Source organism: Eptesicus fuscus, chromosome 11, assembly GCF_027574615.1.
Source record: "Eptesicus fuscus isolate TK198812 chromosome 11, DD_ASM_mEF_20220401, whole genome shotgun sequence".
NCBI classification, from domain to species: Eukaryota; Metazoa; Chordata; class Mammalia; order Chiroptera; family Vespertilionidae; genus Eptesicus; species Eptesicus fuscus.
The window spans coordinates 72,699,950-72,724,599 of record NC_072483.1 but is presented as its reverse complement, the minus strand read 5'-3'; the positions used below and the strand labels follow the sequence as shown (position 1 = coordinate 72,724,599).

The following is a 24,650-nucleotide window of genomic DNA, read 5'->3' as shown; positions in this document are numbered from 1 at the left end:
CTAAAATGTCAAGTCTATGATTTTCATCAACTTTGTTATTTTAAATTAGTGTATTCACTTAGAGTATACTTAATGATGTAATAAACCTTAATGTTGAAATTAAGGTACATCTTACAAGTTGATGTGAAAGAGAGGGGATAAGGGGTATTGATGCATAGGTTATCCCATCATTCAATATCTGAAGAAGCCCTAGCTGGTTTGGCTCAGTGGATAGAGCATCAGGCTACGGAATAGAGGAATGGTCGCCAACCGGTGGTTCACGGACCATTGGTGGTCCATGAGGTGTGAAAGGTTGGCAACCGCTGGACTGGAGAGTCCCGGGTTCGATTCTGGTCAAGAGCACATGCCTGGGTTGCAGGTTTGATCCCCAGTAGAGAGCGTGCAGGAGGCAGCCAATCAATTATTTTCTCTCTCATCATTGATGTTTCTCTCTCTCTCTCCCTCTCCCTTCCTCTCTGAAATCAATAAAAATATACTTTAAAAAAATATTCTGAAGAAGAGAGCTCTTCAAGTTCTTTACAGAGCATATAACCAATGCATACCTGTCTAGATTAGTATTGCCAGAAGAGTAGTCCTTGGATCCAGATCTGCTACCATAAAAGGCTGATGACTGCAAAGGTAAAAGTCCTATAGAATGAAGAAACACAGGAACAATTTAATTCCTAAATCAACCATTGAAGTCCAATTAATAATAAAATTATGCACTGGGCCTATTTATATTTAACTCTTTCCCTCCTTTCTTTCCATCAAAGTTGGATAAATGTTAAAAGATCAAATATTGTGTAAAAGGTTATAATAGCTAAGAATATTCTCCTGCCCTAAAGCTCCAAAACCTTTCTGACTTATTCATTTTGAACAGTATCAATTTACTCTCTTTTAGGAAAAATTAGAACTTTCTCATTTACCCCTACTCTTATCTACTTCCTTCCAACCAATTATTAGTTGTGCTATTTTAGTTCTACTGATTAACTTTGTAACTTTAACACACTTAACACTTCTACATTTTGTTCCATGAACCTTCTTATCACTTAACCACTTACAGAGACCTCTTCCACATCAACTTTTGTAAGATGTATCTTAACTTCAACATTGTTAAAGCTTATTACACCTTCAAGTATTTTCTAACTATAGGTTGATCATAAAGCTTACAACTAGTAAATGGAGTTTATATAATGTATTATTTCAGAGGTAAAAAGTATATTTGTGATACTTCTTTCTGTAGGAGTCCAAAGTCACAACTCTGAAAGGCTAAAAGGAGATCATTTCTAGAGTCTTGATCAAATTAATCCCCTTAAACTCTAAATTTATCAAAATCATGCCATATTTTAGTTTGCTTCAATTTAATTTCAAGTTGACATAATATTCAAATCTACATAGTTCAGAGGATCATAGAGATTGGTTAAGTGTAGGAAATAATAACAAAAATTAATAGACAATCTAACTTTTAGAGTTTGTAAAAACAGGGTACAAGGTGAGATTAAGCAATTGCTTTAGGCAATAACTTCAAGATCTTATAGAACTTATAGTAAATGGCAACACTGATGAACTTTAATTTCAATCACTTTAATTCCTTGAATTCATTCTATGGTCCAGGTACCTTGATAATGAGAGTTTAATTCTAGGCAGTTAAATAGGGATGAAGGTAAAGTCTAGACTCTTTGTAAATAGAATAAAAGGTCCCTTATATTTCTAATACTTTAAAAGTATTTTAGCAGAGTACCGGATACTAATTGGAGCCCAGTAACTAGTACTGAATTATGGAGTATTCCTGAATAACAGAGAAGTATGTCCCAATTTAGGGTTTTATTTCTAGTCTATACAGAATATCCTATCTAATAAAGAGGGAATATGCTAATTGACCATTACGCCCTCACAAAGATGGCAGCGCCCACAGCCAATAAAGAGGGAATATGCTAATTGACCACCACACCCTCAAAGATGGCGGCACCCACAGCCACAACTAACAACATTTATCCAACTTTGATGGCAGCGCTCAGTCCCCTCAGTCCCGCCAGGGCGGCAGGCCCATGGCACAGCTGGGACCACCCCCAGGTGGGTCTGGCTGCTCTACACACCTGTCTCTGGAGTCCCCCAGTCCCCTCAGTCGCCCAGGGCTGGCCCGAGGTGCAAGCGAGCCTCAGATGTCAGCTGGCCAGCCAGTGCCTAAGGCACAGGAAAGCCTCGTATGTTGGCTGCCCAGCCACCTAGGGCCAGCCTGAGGTGCAGGCAAGCCTTGGATGGTGGCTGCCAGCCACCCAGGGCTGCCCGAGGCTTAGGTAGCAAGGGCCAGCCAAGGCTTGTGCTGTTGGCAGTGGCAGCAGCAGAGGTGTGATGGGGGCATTGCCTTTCCCTGATCGCCGGGTCGCCTCCCACTTCTGAGGGCTCCCAGACTGTGAGAGGGGGCAGGCTGGGCTGAGGAACCCCGCCCCCTCCTCCTAGTTATATAATAAATGACTATCTTATATAAAGACCAAATACTTACCTGATGTCCTATTCTCTTCCAACTGTTTCAAACTCAGCTGCTTCTCTCTACTGCTGGTTAAATACTTTCTTGAGGGATCTGTCATAGCTTTGTTGTTCCTATAGTCAATAATTTAATTCAATATATATAGGCGTGTAAAGTATAATTCTTAATTTTAAATAGTTGTCATTAAAAATTTACATTTCAAGTGCTGAATTCATGGATTTGCTTGGAAGTTATGCTACAAAGTGTTAAAGCCTCAAAAGGTCAGAGACTTAAGCAAATGAGAATCATGAAAATAAGGTTTCATTACCAAGTCAAAAACCAACCAATCCATAACCCTATTAATTAAGCAAAAATGAAGGAGCATTTTATTTTTACAAAAGTCAAACCAGAGACAGCAAGATTATACAGGTTTTCTTAGTCAAAAGCAAGAGCAGATTAAATGATTTAGCTACTAAAAGACCGAAAGAATCAATTAAGAAGTAAACTATTCGAGCTTGATACTAAATATATTGAAAAAGTAAACATAACAGTTTGTTGAAGGAATGAATGAGTGAGGATGTCTCAAATATTCAAAGACCTGTGTATAGAAGCGGAATTGGACTGATTTATAATCTTATCTCAGTGTGATTCTATTTCAGAGTAAGACAGAAACATAGGTGACTCTAAAGTTTTGCAGCAGTATGTTTATCACTGAATAACCCCAAGCACACAGTTCGTACTCAACAGATATCAGCTAATAAAATTGCCCACTGAGGCTTTTTCTTTTTTTTTTTTTTACTTTTGCCATGTTTAATATAAGAATAGTCACATTCTTAAAATCAGAAAATGTGGTCATATATGTAGTGTATTTTAGACATTTTTAGACCATACAGGAATAGTAACCTTGTCCTCAAACTGCTTCTAGTTTACTTATGGAGGCAAACAAACAAACAAACTAACTAACAAACAAAATCCAGCCCTGGCCAGGTGGCTCAGTTGGTTGGAGCATCGTTCCATACACCACAAAAGTTGCGGGTTCAATTACCCATCAGGGCACATATCTAGGTTCTAGGTTCAATCCCCACAGGAGGCAACCAATGTTTCTCTCTCACATAGATGTTTCTCTCTCTTTCCCATCCTCTCTAAAAAAAAAAAGTCAATAAACATATCCTTGGGTGAGGATTAAAAAGAAAACCTCACAAGAAATAGAACACATATGAGCAAGAAGAACATGTATAACAATGTAAGCAATATCACATGGTGGCAATATTGTTTGACCAAAATATATACATATATTAATGTATATGAAAAATGGATTTTTAAAACAAATGTTTGCTGAATAAATTTATGAAAAAAGTAAAACAAAGAAATAAAACCCAAAATGTTCTTTTATAGTCTACGGATTTGAAATACTATTTACTAAGTGTCAACATCAATTACTAATAACATTTATGGTGATTAAATTATTTCAATTTAGGTGTTTTCCATAGCAGTACTTAGGGGTATCCCTAATAATATTCTATTACTGTTATTTTGGTTTCCTTAAGGGATTTCTTTTCTGTACTTCACTAAACACCCCCACCCCAATAAATGCAATTGCTTCTATCAAACTGATGCAATGATAAGAGGTAAATGGAAAAGTAGTTTGTGAAAACTTGGATATTAGTATTAGGGAAACTGAGTGAGGGATATATAGGAACACTCCATTTCAACTCCGTAACTTTTCTGTAAATCTAAAATTATTCCAAAATTTAAAAGTTTTCTTAAAATGATCAAACAAACAAAACCAAAATACTGGTCCAAATTCTTTCTGGACCCTATAAAAACCTGCCTGTTCTATCTTTAAAGAAACTTCTAGATTTCTATAGACAGTAGATTTCTATAGACACTTCCAAAACAGCACCAGCATGAAACAGGCTACAAAGAAGAACAGTTTTCAAAACCTTCAGCTATAGCCTTGAAAGATAACAAAGGAAACCTACCAAAGGACAAAGCCAGGAGTCATATGGAATACAATGAACAAGGATTTCTCTCAGAGGAAAGAACAGAGATTGCTACATAGGCTAATCAAGAATTTACTCCCCTGCCCTGGCTGGTTTTGCTCAGTGGACAGAGTGTGTCCTGGGGACTGAAGGGTCCCAAGTTTGATTCCAGGTTGTGGGCTCAATCCCCATTGCGGAGGGTGTGCAGGAGGCAGCTGATCAATGATTCTCTCTCATCACTGATGTTTTTCTATCTCTCCCTCCCTCTCCCTCAAATCAATAAAAAATAAAAAATAAAGAATTTACTCCCATGCCTTCACAATTTCTGCCTAGCAAGATTTTATTGCTGCCACAGACCAGTGACTCTTCCAGTTTCCTATTCTGTCTATTCTAAATGAAAATTTTTACTGTGAATCTCCTGTGCCTTCTCCAGCTATGTACAGGCATACCTCATTTTATTGCACTTCGCACAGCACTTTTTTTTACAAATTGAAGGCAAAATGCTCTACCAGCAAAAAGATTATGACCCACTAAAAGTTCACATAATGGTTAGCAATTTTTTAGCAATAAAGTATTTAAAATTAAGGTATACCCTTGTGTGTGTGTTTTTTTAAAGATATAATGCTATTGCATACTTACCAGGCTGCAGTATAAACATATGCACTGGGAAACCAGAAAACTTGTGTAAATTTATTACAATATTTCCTTTACTGTAGTGATTTGAAACCAAACTCACAATATCTTTGAAATATGCCTGTATAATGATATGTGTATGGAGGTGGGCATGGGGAATGCAGATTAACTTGCCTTTTAGTTTTTAGGAACCAGACCATAAGGCACCTGGTCCAAAAGAGTACACCTGGACCTTACGGAGAGGACTGCACATCACCAAGTAACCCTGGACTTGGAGCTGGATACAAGGACTAAATGAGATTTGGAGGCTGTCTCTATTAGGATGAGGGAAAGAGTGTTCTTATATAGGTATAAACAGGGCTATTTCTGTGGATATTGGGGTAAACTACGACAGCCTGTTAGTTGTCCCCAAATAACCATTGTACCCTTCTGCCATTATAAAATTTGGGCTAGGCATATTTACTGGTCTTCCTTACAACTTGATATAACCATATGACTAAGTTCTTGTCAACATGACATACATAAAAGTTGTGTGTACAATTTCCAGCCTAAAGGAAAGCAGTATGCCCTCTCTTTGCTCCTCTTTCTTTCTTCCCATTGATAGAAATGCAGACATGAGAGCAAAGACTGAAGCAAAATGGAAGCTTATTAAGGACAGTGAACCAACAAGATAAAAGGAGTCTGAGCCCTTGGTGATTGTGGTTTCAGATACCACACCAGTCCTATTACCTACCCAGATTTTTACATTTATTTCAGCAGCAGAACCAAGATCCCAATTAATATATAAAGTTCCTCCAGCTTCTCCCCTGTTCTTTTACGGTGACCTCTTAACCTTGAATACCAGTTAACTGACTATCGATTTTTGTTAAGGTGTTAACTGAGGTATTAACTAAGAACTGTGTAAAATAAGTTTTCTCCCCCTAGAAGACAAAAAAAGACCCTCCCATGAGGAAAAAGAGGATGTGAGCTGGTGACTGTCTTGTTACAGGTGGATACTTTTGTTCAACCCAGAAAATAACTCTAAAAGATTGATACTCCATGCCTAGAACCTATATACGGTTTACATTTTTTATCCCTAAGCTAACTTTTCACATGAATAAGGTAAAAAGAAATTTTTGTAGGTAAAGGGAAGAGGGAAAGAAGGATTTCACTCTAAAAGAGCAAACAGCAAGAAACACTTATTAGAGTTCTTCAGCTCTGTTGTTCCTCTAAGTACTGCAGATTTTTTTAAAAAGCTATAATGCGAGAAATGCAATCAAATGATCAAAGCAATAGCAATGGTCAATCTATCACCAAAATACTTTAAATTCTGCTCTTCTATCTTTGGAATTCCCATAAATTGAATAATCTTCCCTCGCAATTGTAATTGGCACTATAACAAATACTGATCTAGGGCCTTAAAGGTTCTTAAAGCAACTTACGATGATGAATCATTTTCCTTAGGGTAATCTTCATTCAACTCTGAGCCAGACAGCATTCTTTTCCTCTTTTCAGTTCTATAGAGAACAGAGAAAAGGACCTTATTTTAAAAAGTCAGAATTCATGCCATTAAAAAGTATTAAACAACACACTCAAGGACAGATACTGTGACTATTGCTATCTAATTCTCTATACCGCATGTAAAATAACATACCATATATCTGCATACTCAATATGCGTCACTGACATAAACCACATAAGACAAATACTAATTATCTACCAAAAATGCACTCTATACTTTCTTCTAACACATTTGACTAACCGGAAAATCTCACTCTTTTTCTCAAATAACTGGTCTTTCTATAAAGCTTAAAAGACATTTATAAAAAGGCACAGCTAATGACTAAGAAAGAAAAAAGGTCTTTCATACCTATTTTCTAATAGCCCTGATCTAAGAGGTGTTGATGTAGATGTCAAAGATGGAATCGTTCGGGTGACAGTTATTCCATTTCCTGCTGCAGTCTTAATCGATCCTCTACCTGGATTACCAAGAACTTTTCGAAATGGACTATCATCTTTAGTTTCCAAGCTTCCTCTTTTTGAAGAGGCCTGTAAGAATAAAGTTTGAAATAGCAAATCGTCAAATTAATTGGCAAACTTTTAGACCAGTGATTCTCAAGTGGGGAAGTATGAAAAAATACACACAACTGGAGACTCATCTCCAGAGATTCTAACCTAATTGGTGTGGGAATGAAGCTCATTCATCAGTATATTTTTTTAAGCACTCTAGGTGATTCAAAATATAATCAGTGTCATAAACTGAGCAACGTTTTTTCCCCTGTAGTATTCTTATAAACTTAAAAATTCCAAAACATACCTAGAGGCAGAAGGGAAATACTGTGAATTATTTTTAAAAAAGGGTTCACATATAAAAGACACGGTTCTAATAACCACAATGGAAATAAATCTTTACAGAAAGACCCAATTATAATTATGATAAATTAAAGTGATGTGTGTATGATGTGCCACTGAGTAGTATCCAACTCCTGGCAACCCTAGGAATAAGTGATGTCCACAATGTCCTGTCCTCAACTGTCCTGCTCGGCTTCTGTAGAAACATGCTTATGGCTTCTTTTATGGTGTCAATCCATCTTAGTTTTTGTCTTCCTCTTTTTCTGCTGCCTTCTATTTTTCCCAGTATGACTGTCCTAAAATAACATAGATGTGACATAAAGGAGCAAAAATGACATTTGGTTGCCACAACTCAAATGCCAAGTCACATGTACCTCATTATGACTTTTGAAGGGGTTCCAGTTTGGAAAAATGAAACAAATATATATAATGATGGGGGAAATGATAGTGACATAGAGGTCACTGGCAGAAGCTAAATCAAATACTCTACTATCCTCAATTCACAGCAAGAACATTTGGAGAGAAAACAGTTATTAAAAAAAAAAAAAAACAGGGTGGAGCAAAAGTATGCTTAGTTGTTTGTACAGAAAATAATACAATAATTAATAAATAATAATACAAATAAACGGTTTCCCATACTGACAACTTTTGCCACACCTTGGGAAATAGTGCTTTCTACCAACATTCTGCCAAATTGATATTTTATAACTATATTAAGAGCTACGTCATTTCTCAATGAAAGGTATTCCTAATAACTTTCTACAGAATTACAATCTGAAGATAGGGAAGAAAAAATCTGAGGTTCTCTGCATGAACAATTTAAAAAGTTACACTTATTTTCAAATGGGTGATACATACTCCAGATTCAAAAATCAAAATACGAGGGGAGCAAGGGTATACTGGAAGAGATTAATGGGAGAAAAAGAAGGACCTATGTAATACTTTCAACAATAAAGATTTTTTTTTAAAGTTCAGAATAAAAAATATAAACCCATGCAAAAATCAAAATACTATTATAAAAACCACATGCTGAAAAATTTCATTATCACCCCAATGCCATACACCCATTCTTCCACTTCTCATTTTCCTACTCCTTATAAGTATTCTTTTATTGTTCCTTTATGCAAAGGCAAATCAGTATTTTATTATTTTTGTTACATAATTGGTAGCATACTATATGCAAACTGTTTTGCATTATCTTCAACCTTATTTGATTCTAGAGTAAGACACTTTACATTGCAACCTATTACACATACATGTAAATAGAAATGAAACAAGTTTCAGAAACCAATACTTATCCTTACTATGTATAATACCTATTATATTCTATTCTTTCCTTTATTTAATGCTAGTCACAACCCACAAATTAATTTTATAATCTTAGAAATAGGAATTATTTATGGAGAATAAATATTTGCTTCTGCTATACATGGTAATGCTTACACATTTAAATATTCCAACAGCTTATATTTCTACCTATACTAGTAAGTGAGTGGATCTCAAAGTAGTTATGCTGAGTGAAAAAGCCAGACCAAGAAAAAAAAATTACACACTGATCCCATTCATATACACTCTAGAATATGCAAATTAATCTATAGTGACAGAAAGCAAATCGGCTGTGGCTTAGAGATAGGAACCAGAGAGGAAGAGGGAGGGAAGGACAACAAAGGGAGAATGGGGAAACTTTTAAGGGTCATGACTATGTACACTAGGTTGATTGTGGTGATGATTTTACGGATATGTATATGTAAGTCAAAATGTTTCAAACTGTACTTTAATTATGTGCAATTTATTGAATGTCAATTATACCTCAACTAAAATGTAAAAACATCCCACCCATCCTATAAAACTAACAAAAATGAAATTTTATTCACTGCTTATCCCAGTAAATAGACTAAGTAATCACCTCGCTGCACAGCCAAATAAAAGTAATTAATTCCAAAGTTTCTCTTTATGCCCAGTTGCCCTTTGTAAAAAAAATTAAGAGACATAGGACTGCTTAATTGCAACAGTGCATAGCAAATCTCATGGCTGGCTGAATATTTATGAAAGAAAAACTATTTAAAAAGCAAACAGAAGACTTCAACAAAAGAGTCTGTTATCATATAGTGTGGGGGCAAAGGTAATAATGTAGAACAGACAAAAACGGCATCATAGAAATAGTAGCAGCAGACTCTGATCAGGTTGTTAGTATATGGTATTCACATGCATTATCCTCACAGCAACCCTTAAAATATCATTGCTGTCTCAATTTTACGGATGGGTGCTAAGGCTTAGGATACTTAAAGAACCCCTCTGATGACTCACAGCTAGTAAATGCCAGCACCAAATCTCAAGTTCACATACAACTCCAAAGCTATGCTTTTAAAAACTATACTGTACTTTACTGCAGTTCATAAAACTATACTGTACTTTACTGCAGTTCATAAGATATGAGACATCGAGCAAAGATTACATTATGTTCTGTAAAACGGTATGTAAGCAGGGAAGAAAGTGATAAATTTAGAAAGACGTTCATAAAAAATAGCTGAAGAGACTGAAATAGCTAAAATGGTAAATTTCAGGTATGTGGAAAAGACCCTTACGACAAAGGCAGAATTATTAGGCATTGCAGTCTAAATTCTACTTCCTGCAATTACCTTATAGAATATCTATCATTTCTTAAAAAGCTTTTAGATTCAAATGAACATACCTGATTGTCTGAGTAAGAAAGCTGCCTGTTGGTTTCCTTCTGTGAGGTTCTACTGCCCAGAATAGCTCCAAAACTACCAGACCCCTGAGAAGGCTTCATGGCTAGTGCAAAAGAAAAAAATAAATAAATCCCAAATCACTTATTTTAATATAGAGATTTGCCATCATTATTATATAGCATTGCAGAAGTAGAAGCAGAAATAAATTAAAGTGCTTACTAACCAAATCTTTCTGAATAGAAAGCACATCTGATATAAATAGTAATTAAAATTTAGAGCTAGTCTCAAGCAAAAAAATGAAATAACATGCAAAAATTTGGAAACATATAATAGGACAAGATTTTCTTTTTTAAAGTACCTCATAGGGTTGTTATGAGGATTAAATATTTTTTAAAATATATTTTTATTTCAGAGAGGAAGAGAGAGGGATAGAGAGATAGAAACATCAATGATGAGAATCATTGATTGGCTGCCTCCTGCACACCCCCTACTGGGGATTGAGCCCGCAACCTGGGCATCTGCCCTTGACCGGAATCAAACCTGGGACCCTTCAGTCTGCAGGCTGACGCTCTATCCACTGAGCCAAACTGGCTAGGGCTAGGACAAAATTTTGAATGCAAAATTAAAATGCTAGAAATTTTCCTATATCAATATTTGGTAATTAACACTATACAAAAGTTAGTCACCATGTGTCTATGGCATGAACACTGACATTGGATGAATGCCAAGAAGACATGTCAGAACCAGTGACAGATAATATTTCTAATAATGTGTACTTCAAAACATTCTCTGTAAGTTCAGCAAGTGAAATGGCTTCTATTCCAAAGAAATCAACACTAAAGAACACGCAAAGTGCTGTATATACTTTAAAAAATATTTTATACTTAATTCCCACTGATGATCATTTGGAATGTTTTAATTTTTAAAAATTGAAAACAATGCTGAACATCCTTTCAGATCCCTTGCACTAATGGTATGATTTTTATAGGATAAACTCAAAATAAGAACTGCTGGGATAAAATAAAGGATGCTCTGACTAGGACTTTCGATACTATGCTGAATAGAAGTGGTGAGAGAGGGGCTGTAGCTGGTTTGACTCAGTGGGTAGAAGTGTTGACCTGCGGACCCGAAGGGTCCCGGGTTCAATTCCGGTCAAGCGCATGAACCTCGGTTGCAGGCTCCTTCCCAGTGCAGGCCCTGGCCAGGGTGCGTGCAGGAGGCAATCAATCAATGCATTTCTCTCACATCGGTATTTCTCTCTTCCACTCTCTCTAAAAACCAATGAAAAAATATCCTCGAGGATTAAAAAAAAAAAAAAGAAAGAAAGAAATGGTGAGAGGGCATCCTTGGCTTGCACCTCACCCTAGGGGAAAATCTTTTAGTCTTCATCATTGTGATGTTAGTTGTAGGCTTTCACATATAGCCTTTTGTATGCTGAGGTAGTTTCCTTCTATTCCTAGTTTATTGAGTATTTTTTTGTCATGAAAGGGTGCTGAATTTTATCAAATGTTTTTTCTGCACCGAGATGATCACATTGGTTTATTGTCCTTCATTCTATTAATTTGGGGTATTATACTGATTGATTTTTTTTCGTATCATAAACCATCCTTGCATTACAGAAATAAAACTCATTTGGTCATAGTGTAATCCTTTTAATGTGCTGTTGAATTTGGTCTGCTAATACTTTGTTGAGGATTTTTGCATAAATATTCACCAGGGATACTAGTCTACAGCTTAGTAATATTCTTTTATAACTACTAATGCCAGTACTTGGGATAATTAGTGCTCACCTGCATTGAGTCTGTTCTGATGGACTGCATCTAGAAACAACCTCATTTCCTCTGCATCCTTACTTGGTACTTTGTCAATAGACAAGAAGCTGTTATCTTGTAGTGTTAACATGAGGCGGCTTTGTTTTGCTCCACTGGGTCGAAGCACCACTTTTTTAATGTTATGACTTAGCTGATAAACACAAAAGGAAAATGATCTTATCATTAAAAACATGATAATGAAGTATATAAGTTGTATAATGAATATTAAACTTTATACTTTCTAAGTTACATTTCTTACTCTTCCCCACATTAGGTTTTTTCCCCCAACCAAAAATAGTTCCCACTTCTTGACACATTTAAATCAAAGATTTCACTTTTAGAAGAGGCAAACACATAGTATTAAATTTTATTTTACATTGTAATCCTACCAGTCTTATTTTTATGGCAGGAAATTGCATATTTTCAGGTATAGTTACAAAGTTATAAAAACTAGTGAGTTAGAAGGGGGGTCCTAATATAAAGTGACAGGAGAAGATATTTGACTTTGGGAGGTGGGCAAACAGTGCAATTAACTGATCTTGTAACATAGAAACCCTCACATAAAACCTATGTTCACGTTGTCCAATGTCACCCCAATCAATTTAATAAAACTTTAAAAATAAATTAATTAAAAAAACACACAACAAAACAAAAAAACCAAGTGAGTTAATTTTCAGAGTTTGGATGGTTTTTACCATCATCAGTTTAGAAAGCCCCATAGTGCAGCAGTCGCCAACCTTTCGGATATTGCGGAGTACCGGTAGGCGACCACTGCTCCAAAGGTATCCTTAAACCAGCGGTTGCCAACCTTTCGAACCTCACGGACCAGGACCACCAGTTGGCGACTGCTGCCACAGTGGATTAGAGGCTTTCTTTTTATTTTCAACAAAAGCTTATAACATATCTGGCAAATGGTGTAAATAGCTATAATGTAAAAAGGACATATTAATCCAAATTATAATCCTCAAAAGAATTCCACTTTCAAACACATATTGAAACAAAACTTTACCAATATAGGAACATCTTTTTTTCTTTTTTAATGTTTAAGGAGGCTTATTTAACGTTTATTCAATCACAAAGAACATGAGCATCCTAGAACTATCTTAGCTTACTTCTCCCAATCCCCAGAACTGGTTCAGTAACTTTTCTTATACCCTTCCAGACTCTGAACATGTGCTTTCAAGTGATAACTTTTCTATTCTCTTGGCTGAAATTTTTCCTAGAATTAATATATTTTGTAGTTTCTTTATTACCTAAATTCCTGCCAATCAGGCAAACTTGTTCTTTAACATGCTCCCTCAGCAGGCGTATACAAAAGTTTCTAAAGCTACCTTTTCGTGAAGACATACTCTCTGAACAGCATAAAAAAGGAAGTAATCGCATTTAATTTCTTGATTAGGAAAAATTTATCTTTATCAATATTCAGATAAGAATGAAAAAAATAATTTTACCATTCAGACTTAATTTATATTTTAAGTGATAGATAGGTCTTAAATTCATGTCCTTGAGTAGAAATTTTTTCACAAAATACAATAACTAGTTTTAGATGCTTTAACTCCAAAGTATAAATGAACATTTTAATATCAACAGAAAAACAGATCCCATAAAACCATTATTTCAATCAATATACCTCTTTTAAAAAATGAAAGTTAAGCCTTGGCCTGGTAGCTCAGTTGGTTAGTGTCATCCAGATACATCAAGGTTGTGGGTTTGATCCACAAACAGGGCACATACAAGAAGCAACCAATAAATGCATAAATAAATGGAACAACACACTGATGTTTCTTTCTCTCCCCCTCCTCTCTCTCTCTTTAAATCAATAAAACAATAAAAGTTGTCTTTCTCTGTTTAACTTATTTCACTTAGCATTATACCCTCTAGGTCCCATCCATATTGTTGCAAATGGGAAGATTTCATTCTTTTTAATGGCTGAGTAATATTCCATTGCGAATATATACCACATATCTTTTTTTTTTAATACCACATATCTTTGAAATATTTTTACAGCTGCGAAAGCATTAGATTCTAAGTTCGAGAGGAAAAGTGTATCATTCAGCTCTATATTCTTAGTACCCACCACAGCAATTTGTAGGTGGTTAACGAATGCTGAATGCAACCTGATGTAAAACTGAGATGAGGGTTGAATCACAGGTAGAATCATATGCTCCTAAAGATCTATGTTTGCTTTAAATATGTACTCAGTGCTAATTTGGGCTGAGGACTGAAAAGTCAAATCTCTATTTGGAAAAAAATCTTTCATTGAGATGGGCACTTTGATATACATATGTGGCAGAAATTACTATTGTTTCTATTACCCATGTCACCATGTAATTCTTCTAATCTATTTAAGAATATCTTTCCAGCTAATAGTTCTTCTTAAATTTATTTAGTAGGTCTTCCAGTTCTCACCAGATCCCCACAAAAATTATATATATCTTTGATACACAAAATCATAAGCAATTTATTTTCATAGTTGAAAAGCAAAGATAAATGGCAATTTTACCTCACCTCAGGTTCTCAAGCATAATGTTTTATAAATTGTTCTTCAATAGGGTACTTCACGTTTAGAATGAATATATTTTGTATAATCTTATTAACAAATAGAACTTTAAAGTAATTTCAACTCATATCAAGATGAGCAGTTCTTGGCTGCACAAGATAAACAGCATAGAAGTGAAAACAAGATTAACTATTTTTTTTGCAGTAATAAAATAATGAGACCCTTTAAGTGTGCAATTAGCCCTGGCTGGTGTGGCTCAGTTGGTTGAGTGTCATCCCATGCACCAAAGGTCGCCAGTTCGATTCTCAGTAATCAGGGTACATGTCTAAGTTGCAGGCATGATCCCCCCAGGTAAGAGACATGCAGGAGGCAGCTGATAGATGATCAATGTTTCTTTCTCACATCAATGTTTCTCTTCCTCTTTCCCTCCCTCTCTAAAATTAATAAAAACATAATATTTTTTCAAAGTTTGCTATTAGAAGAAAATAGCTGTAAGGATGGATGACCTTTAATTATCATCCTTGAATAGTGCATACACCTTTCTGGCAGAATTATTTTGAAAGTAAACATTAAGATAACACTAATAAGTCCTATTAAAAGCTAACACTAAATAATGAATCTATCATATACGTTAAGAAAAAAAAAAAGAATAAAGTTATTCTAATGTGGTATTTAAAATAGCTTAGATAGATAGTTCCTCTCATCTTCCACGAGCTTTCTTTTCAATTAACGGTGACTACTTCCTGCTCTTTTATATATTAACTATAATGCTGCTGAATAATTTATAAAATAAGAACATAATAGTATCAGTGTCCTGGAAATAAAAAACAAGAAATATTAATTAGTAGAAGGGCTACCACAATTCTCAATATGGCACAGAACAGCTATTCACTAAAGGATGTGATGGAAGTTCTATTCCAAATCAAAAGTTGGTAGTACCTGAAATATCCTTGGAATTCCTCCAGTATTGTAGTGAACCACTAGGCTGACTTTATTATCTTTTTCCACAATTTCAAAGGATCCTTCTTTCCATTTTGTAACCCCAGTCTGCATACTTCGAATTCTGATAGGACCATGTATCTTCAGAGGAGACATACTTTCTTTAAAAATAAATTGCTTCTAGCAAAATTATAAAACAAAAATACAACTTCACCCGACAGATTCTAAGAAAGAAAAATAAAAAGTTACAATTTACTAGTGATTAAAATAAGTGTATGAAAGAGAACATTTAGTGAACCATCTTATATGTCTTTTTCTCCATTTCCATAAACCACATTTTATTAAGCATCCTCAAAGGCCTTGATTAGCTAGATGGCACAGATAAGAAAGACAACTAAAGCAGTCACTCATGTTAAGTGTCTGAATCTAACCAACATTTAGTTCTTGTATACACATTCTCTTCTTTGCCATGTGTCTTGCACCTGTGTCTATTAGTGCCTAAATTTTGCATTTTGCACCATTAACAAATCAAAGTGCTGCCACTAAAGGCATGCCAATCGGTAATACTAAAGATTCCATTCTCAATGTGACCAATTTTTACAGTCCTTCATGAATACTAATACATCTTGAACTTGAAATATAAGTAAAAAAATATTTTCAATCAACTGACTTCATTTCTTAGAATGGAGTTCCTTCTAAAATATCAAATCATATCACCAAGTAGTCTAAGCATATCCACATGTTTAGAAGACATTAAATGAATACAAAACTATAAGAAAAATCAAATTAGTTTAACCTCCAGAATTATTTGAGAAAACCATTTTATTTTCTAGGGAAAAAAACTAACAATATAATCTATCTTCCTAAGGCCCATCTATCATTTATATTTAATATTATCATTCCTAAAAAGACTATCAATTTTATCCATGACAAATATTCAGATTTCCCAAATGAACTTCTAATAACTTAAAAATGGCTTACAACAATAGAATGTCTAAGACTCTTCAAATTAGCTTACCAAATGTCAATAGGTAAATACAATTCCAGTAATAGCACAGAATGCTATCAAATAGCATGTGTATTATACAATTCTACATCCATATACCTTCCAGGTATCTTTACGATGAACTTCAGATCAAATTACATCACACATAATGTTAAAACAAATTTTATACACTTCAAATCTCTAAAAACGCTGCTCTAATACAGATTATTGTTTATAATTTAATAAAATTTTAAAAATTCATTAAATTTTGCATCTGCAAAAACAGCTAACCTAGAAAAGCTTTAGTAAAGTAGTTATCAAAACATACTAGGTCTAGATAACAGAAACCAGCTCTGATATAATTTATAACTTATCTTTTCTAACCATTTGTTTTCTCAATTGTAAAATAGGAATAGCAAATGCTATAGTGTTGCAGAATTAAATAACACACATTAGGCATTAAATAGACCCCAGCTCTTAATATGAAATTAGTGTCCACTTTCTTAATTTATTCCTGGTCTATAATATCCTTCTCCAAAGATACCAGTTAAATAAATTAACAGGGATTACCAATTCAACTGCCTGTAAGGCCTGGCAAGTCACCCAGATGACTTAGGCAGGCAAAATTTGAAAACCAATAATCACCCCACCTAGAGTGGTAGGTTGAGGGCTGTTCAGTGTCCTGAAAGTGCTGGTTAGATTTCTGGTCAGGACGCACACCTGAGTTTCAGGTTTGACCCTCGGGGAGCGTAAGGAAGACAACCAAATGATATTTTTTTCTCACATCGATCTGTCTGTCTCTACCTTCCTTTCTCTACGTATGTCCTCAGGTGAGGATTAAACAAAAGAAAACTGCTATTCAAATTTAGCCAATTTTATCATGTGAAAACAAGTAAACCTAGCATTGTCAGATCATCTAATTTTTCAAGAAAATGACATCCCAATTTTCATGTAAACCTGCCCATTTATAATTGTGGTCAATATATTCGAAGTTATTTTTAAAAGCTACCTATCGAGTTTGGCTCAGTGGATAGAGCTTCAGCCTGTGGACTGAAGGGTCCCAGGTTCGATTCTGGTCAAGGGCACATGCCTGGGTTGCAGGCTCAGTCCCCAGTAGGGGGCGTGCAGGAGTCAGCCAATCAATGATTCTCTCTCATCACTGATGTTTCTATCTCTCTCTTCCTCTCCCTTCCTCTCTGAAATCAATAAAATACTGAAAATAAGCAAATAAATATAAGCTACAAATCAAACAAAACCCACCTGTAGGCAGAGTACAGCCTGGGAACCACTAGTTTGAGGCCTATACATAGTATACATCAAATAAGTGGGAATGAAATTTAAAAAGAGACATGAAAACACTCCAAATAGTTAAAAGGTGTTATGCATTGTAAGTCCTTTATTGTTTGTTAGTCACTCATCTCATCAAATTTTTTGAGTTCTTACTGTGGTCAGATTTAGATAGTATAATTTGTTGGGTATATGAAACCATCAAAGTAATCGAGTCCATTACTGTTTTTATCCAGTGTGTTAATATGACATTTTGCTCAACCAGTAATTATAGAATTTTGGGCCAGCAATGTGTGTTTGTAATACTTTCCTTTGGCAATTAATAATTGGGTGCTTCATTGTTTGGATATGTCCTTTGAGATTTTTTTTCTATTCTGTCCTTTAGAAAATAATATGTGGCCCACTCCTAACCCAGATGCCCATGCCAGAAACATGACAGTTATCCTTGATTTCTCTCTTGATGATTATTGATATTGGGCTGGGGATGGAAGGTCAAGGTAGAATACTATCAATTCTACCTCCATACACCTCCCAGACATTTTTATAATGAGCTGCAGATAAAATCACATTATTTTCCTCCTTAATATTATTCAATGACTCCCCATTGCCCTCATTATAAAATCTAGACTCATTAACATGACATAAACCCCCTTCATGACCCAGGACCTCCTTACCTCTCTATTCCCAACAAGCTCTCCAAATCCAGCCATCTGAACTATTGATAATTTCCCTAAAAAAGCCACATGCTCTCATGCTATGTGTACATTGTAGTCAATGTTTATAGGATTTTTATGTACTTTCCCCATCCTCCATAATTTCTTCTCGTCTATAAAATCAAGGCTCAACTTACATATTATCTTCTTTAAGGAACTTTCCTCGCTACCTTTCACTTTACTCTCACACCATATCCACACTGACATTGTTTAATGTTTCTCTATTCTCCTATTATTCTCTGTGCTCACTGTTAGTAAAGCACTCATCACATTATATTATATAAACTATTTACTTTATATAAACTGTTTACATCTTTGTCTCTATCTAGACTCTGTTACTTAAAGACAGGAAATATGTCCTGTAATCTTTACATCTCCATTAGGACATTGTCTGACATACACGAAACAACTCACTATCTATATATATAAGAGGCTAATATGCAAAGTGTCCCTGTGAGAGTTCGACTGGGAATTCTATTGCTCACTATGATGTGCGCTGACCACGGGGCAGTATGGAACAAAGGCAGGCCCTGGCCGGCAGCCAGAAGGCCCCAATGAGCCCTGGTCGCCAGCCAGGCCTAGGGACCCTACCAGTGCACAAATTTCATGCACTGGGCCTCTAGTTTAAGAATAAACAACAACAACAAAAATAACAAACAAATTAGTACCTTCCAGACCAAAAATAAATAAAGGTTATTATCCTTGAATTCCTCAAAAAAACACACAAAACACCTTGTTTTTAAAAATTGCATTTAACAAAAATTTGAGGTGAAGATTTCAATGTTCACTAAAGTTAATCACAAATAAAAACTTAATTGTTACTTCTGTTTCTCTCTATATAATTTTCAAATATTTGATGCAGTTTCAATTACATATATAAAATTTTACTTCAGATATTTAATATTTTCTTAACCTTTTCTACTAGCAACCTCTCTTTCTTTGAAGAAAGAAACCCTGAAAGGTGCAGGACATAAAACTGGCAGAACCAATAAAATAAAACTTCTAATGCCTTAATTTAGTCCATCAACTGCTCTTGTACTAAATGAATTAACTATATCTATTTTTGTATAATCATCATATTTCCAGGGTTTACCTTACTTAAGAGAAAAAAACACACTAAGTTTCTTTTTCAATATTTAGCATAATTCAGTAGCTGTTAAACTTTCTATGAACGTAGAACCAAGATAAGATTTCTTTGAACTCTGTAAAGCTAATTCACTACCAAACTGATATTAGGAAGATGAAATATAATAAAAACTCATTCTTTAAGTACACATTCAGATTCTCCTTTCCTTAAATTTCTTCACAATTATTAAAACTACCATTCAACCTTGAGCATTCTATGAAAGCTCAATAACATTACCAAAAATGTTTCTATACCCTGGACAGATATTTAAATACTCCTATTTTAGCCCTGGCCGGTATTGCTCAGTGGTCAGAGTGTCAGCCCCTACACTGAAGGGTCATGGTTCCATTGCCAGTCAAGGGCACATATCTAAGTTGCAGATTTGATCCTGACTTCAGGTGGGGAGTGTACAGGAGGCAATAAATCGATGTGTCTCTCTACACATCGATGTTTCTTCCTCCCTCCCTCCCTCCCTCCCTCCCTCCCTCCCTTCCACTCACTCTAAAAAGCAATGGGAAAAATATCCTTCGGTGAGAATTAACAAAAAATAAAAACCTACAGCTTAAAAATAAATAATTAAATAAATGTTCCTATTTAGGTACTGCTTTAAAAATATCCTTATCTAGAAGGGCATTCTGTGGTTAAAACAAAACAAAACATGCTAAAGCATGAAAACTGTTACTAAAAACAGAAGAAAGAAAATGGTCAATTCTTGCCACTATGCATACTCTTAGAAACATATCTAAAATAAAAATATTACTTACTTTTCAGTGACTTTTACTGAAAAACCCTATGTAATAACAATTCACCTTTATTCTGATGCTTGTGCCAAAGGCAATGCAATCTTCTTAGGGAACTACTCATATTCTGCAGCTATCCCAGTTCTTCGGAAGCCATCAACTTAGCTAAAGAAAATATAAGTGTGCCTTTTAAAAATAATCCAATTCACAAAATTAAAATGATTGTTAAAAGTGATCATTTATACAATGACGATTAACCTTTTCATTATTTAAAAACCACAAATTTAACCTTACTGAAAAAATTTAAAACATAATCTCAGGACACATACACACACACACAGGAAACAGAAGTTTAGGGATCTGTGTGCAAATTGAGGGACTCCAGGAGGAGCTGTACCTTAATCCATTTGTATCTTGGTTTACCCCTGCTACATTTTGAAACTATGAAGGCAAGTGAAAAAGAATACATCCTTTGTTGACTTTATAAACATTGTTACATAATGATGTTTTATGTCTTAAAACACCACTTCCACCACTGTGCTGTTACAAATTTAAAAAGACTGATAAACTTAGTTTTTTTTTCAAAACTAGCTTTACAGGTTTCTTCCTCAAATTTAAGCATCTCTAAATCTCTCATTGCCTTTTGAAAACTAAAACAACTTTAAACTTATTTGTTCACTTCTAAAAAATCATTTATTGAGCTACTCTATTTTGATAGCACTGTGGTAGGGATACAAATGTGAAAATTATACAGTCCGTGCCCTCAAAAGGCTTCCCTATACTTGTCCTACCACCATCATTGAGGTAAAAAATCTTAGTTATCAGCTTTAACCTCATCCCCATTTATCAAAAACTCCGTCTTTTTGTAACTACTACCCTAATTCAGAAACACATCACTTTGCTGCCACTCCAATCTAATATTTATTACACATTTACTAAGCACAGTGCTAAGCACCATACATGCATTTATTTTCACAATAACCCTAAAGGACAGTTATTAATATCTATTTGCAGATGAGGAAAGTGAAGCTAAGAGAGATCAAGTAATTTATCCACGATTACAGTCAGTAAGTCTAACATCAGAATCTATGTTTTTAACCACTACCATAAAGCATCCTTATCAATGAAAGTGATTCCAGCAATGAATCCTATACCCTTTCTAAAAAACTACTTCTTTTATCTCTTACCAAAGAAAGTACAATATGCACTAATTGTCTCCTTAACTTTCTCCGGAAGGAGGGGAAGAGAGCAAGGAAGGAGGACCTGTCCTATCTTCTTTTGTATTCCTGCAAAATAACAGGCACTTTGTAAGTGCTAAAAACTTGCCATTGATGCCAATTCCCTCCCAAACATTTTTGAATTTTGTGTTAAGAATACTTAACACACATACACACAAGGAATACTTAACACAAGATCTGCTCTCTTAACACATTTTTAAGTGTTCAATACAGTACTGTTAACTATAGGTACAATGTTCCATGGCATATCTCTAAAACTTACTCAATTTGATTAAATGAAACTTCCTCCTAAATGTTTTTAACAGCTCATCACTCACTACCTATAAAATAAATCCAAATGCCTCTCTTTGTTTAGCATTCATACATTTCCTATGTTTTATTTTCTACTTCTCAACAAAAATGTTGTTCTATATACACACAAATTACTGAATTTTAATATTTTCTTTCACATCTACCACCACCAACTTAAATATGACATTTTCCTTTATCTGTTTATGAAAACATCATCCTCACCGGTCTCATAGTTTAACATGTTAAGATATATAAACCACTGTTCAGATTTCTAAGGGCTTTCTTTCTTAAAAACAACCATAAAACAAATGCACAGAGATAAAATTAGTGTTATCGCTGAAAGAGAGAAGTTGACCTAGATAAACTTTATATCTCCACTTAAAGCATCTAAAATCTGAATGGTTTTATGACATAAGAATGTAAAATCATCCAAAGCCAGGGAAAATCCCATGTTTTTTTCTTTTGTGTTCATTAATTTGTTTGCAGAGTGAATATTCAAATGACAGAAATATCAGTAAGCTGGTGCTTCCAAAAGACATGATGGTTCTTACAGCAAGCTCCAGTTTACTTACTCACTCAACAAATTTTTGAGAAAGAGACATAAAATAATTACTAGCTTATATTCTAGTAGGGGACAGACTTTAAATAATCACACAAGTAAATATAAAAATGAGAAGTTCTGAAAAATGATATAAAATGCAGGGCATGATGAGAGATTATAATACAGTACCTGATTTAAGACTTGGGAGTTAGAGGTTAGAAAGTATCAGTTAAGCTGAAAATTGAAGAATGAGTTAACTGAAGAATGGTCATGCAGGGTCAATCCAGGCAAATAGAACAAAATGTGTAAAAGCCCTGTGATAGAAAATTTGGTGTGATTGAAGAAATGAAAAGCAGTGTGACTGGAGTTCAGAGAGGGAAGGGAAGATGTGCAAGATGAAGCTAGTAAAGCAGGAAAAGAATCAGATTATGAAGAATCTTGTAGACCACTCACTGTAAGGATTTTGAATTTTACCCTAAATGTAATAAACAGTTAGTGATGGGAAATCCAGTGAAGAGTTTTAAGCAGAGAAATGACATATTACTGCTCAATGGACAAGTGATGTGCTTTGTTTGGGTTTCGGGAGGAAAGTGAAAGCAGCAAGAATGAAAGAAAACAGGGCAACCATACAGGAAAATATTGAGTGATTTAACTTATAACAACAATTACAATAACAATATTTACTGGCTATTGACTGAATGCCATGTGCATGCTATGGTTACTTCATTTAATCCTCATAACAATCCAATAAGGTAATGTTTATTCCCATTTTACAGATGCGAAAACAGGGTATCGATGACATTAAGTCCAGGTGAATGAGGATTGTGGCTTCAACTAGAAAAGTGATACTAAAGATGTACAGAAATAGATTCAAGACATATATTGGAAATAGAATAAATAGAAGTTGAAGAGGGTAGGAATATCTGGGAGAAGTCAAGAATGGCTTTCAAGTGTCCAACCAATGTAAGTGAACAAATGACATGGGATACTGGAGGAGAAAGAACTTGGGTATGGAGGGAAAGATTAAGACTTTGATTTTTAGAATGGTATATTTGAAATTTCTAAGAAAAAAATAAAGCTGACATTTCAAGCAGACGGGCTATTTAGATCTTGAGCTGAAAACAAAGGGAGCAGGCTAAAAATAAAAATTCTTAAGTCATCAATATACAGGTGGAATTGAAAGCTTAGGGCAGAAGGAAATAAAATAGAACAGGACATAGGACTGAACCCAGATATTCCATTTTACTCCACTATGACCATCAATTACTTTGATTTCTCCAGGCTTCTCAGTCCTCATTCAACTTTACTTTTGAGCAGAATCCAACCCTACTGATGACTTCTTTCATTTCTTTTATAAGACTTGTATTCTTGTATTCAGTTATTAAGTGCCAAGAATCCCTTATTGCTCCATCCTAGGTCCCTTTCTTTTCTAGCACTGAACGCTCTTTAGGCAATTTCATCCACATCCATAGCTTTGATTACCATCATGGTGGCAGATGACATATATACACTTATCTGTGTGTCCAGCCCAGAACTCTCCTCTGAGCTCCAACCCAATATATACAACTGTCTGCTTGACATCCTCTCTTAGATATCTCCAGGAAGATACTTTTCAGATACTGCCACCCCCAAAAAGGCATTTACGCAGAGCCAAATTTTTGAAATAACTACCACAAAACCATTACAGGCCAACTTTCCGAAACACAGGATTTTGTCACCGATTATCATTTCCTTTCACGGACCATGCCCTAAAATATGTAAACTTGACAACGTGATCTAGAGTTGGGGAGCAACCAAATGGCACGACAAAAATACAATCCATGCCTTCTGGTGAGAGATGATTAGGAGAGGAAGGAAGGTGAAGAACTGTCAAGAGGTAAAGAGTACCCTGTCCAAGGCCTGATGGATGTGCGGCAACCGCAACTTAAGTTCCCTTTAGAGACAGCAGGCCTCGTTAAGGGGCAAGTGGCGGACGGCGACAGCCCCCAGCGAAATGGGGCAGGTTCGGGCTGCGGAGGAAGCGAGTGACAGTTAAGACCAGGTCAAAGAAGGAAAGCTTAGGGATAGACCCTAGTGGAGTACGGGTGAGGCCAGGGGAGCTGCGAGGGGATGGGGGCAGGCTGAGCAGCAGCAGGGAGAACTCCAGAAGAGTGAAAGCCGAGTGGGCGGACCGCACGGGGCAAGGGGGGTCTCGGAAAACGGCTCAGTTGAGAAGCTCGCTGGGCCCGTCTTACCTGTGCCTGTGAGTCCGGAGCCCGCACCGGAGTGGGAAGAATGAAGGTTAAGGAAGGAAGGGACGCCGAACCCAAAGAGAGGTACAGCTCGCTCCCCCAAGTCAGGGAGAGTGGCTGATGGCGGGAACTGTGACCACACGCAAACACGCAACGCACGCACGCA

At 35.5% G+C, this 24,650-nt stretch overlaps 1 protein-coding gene across 1 annotated transcript in view; it reads right to left on the bottom strand.

Moving 5' to 3' along the window:
• Positions 1-24,595, bottom strand: part of USP37 (ubiquitin specific peptidase 37) — a 66,965-nt gene extending 42,370 nt beyond the window's left edge. Inside the window, exons 1-9 of the mRNA XM_028151000.2 lie at positions 24,488-24,595; positions 20,253-20,348; positions 15,333-15,556; positions 11,873-12,044; positions 10,085-10,185; positions 6,911-7,089; positions 6,483-6,557; positions 2,483-2,580; positions 543-627 (exon numbers count right to left, since the gene is read on the bottom strand). Of these exons, the coding sequence (XP_028006801.1) occupies positions 543-627; positions 2,483-2,580; positions 6,483-6,557; positions 6,911-7,089; positions 10,085-10,185; positions 11,873-12,044; positions 15,333-15,488 (866 nt within the window). The 5' untranslated portion in view covers positions 15,489-15,556; positions 20,253-20,348; positions 24,488-24,595. The remainder of the gene's footprint in view (positions 1-542; positions 628-2,482; positions 2,581-6,482; positions 6,558-6,910; positions 7,090-10,084; positions 10,186-11,872; positions 12,045-15,332; positions 15,557-20,252; positions 20,349-24,487) is intronic.
• Between the last annotated feature and the right edge of the window lie 55 nt (positions 24,596-24,650).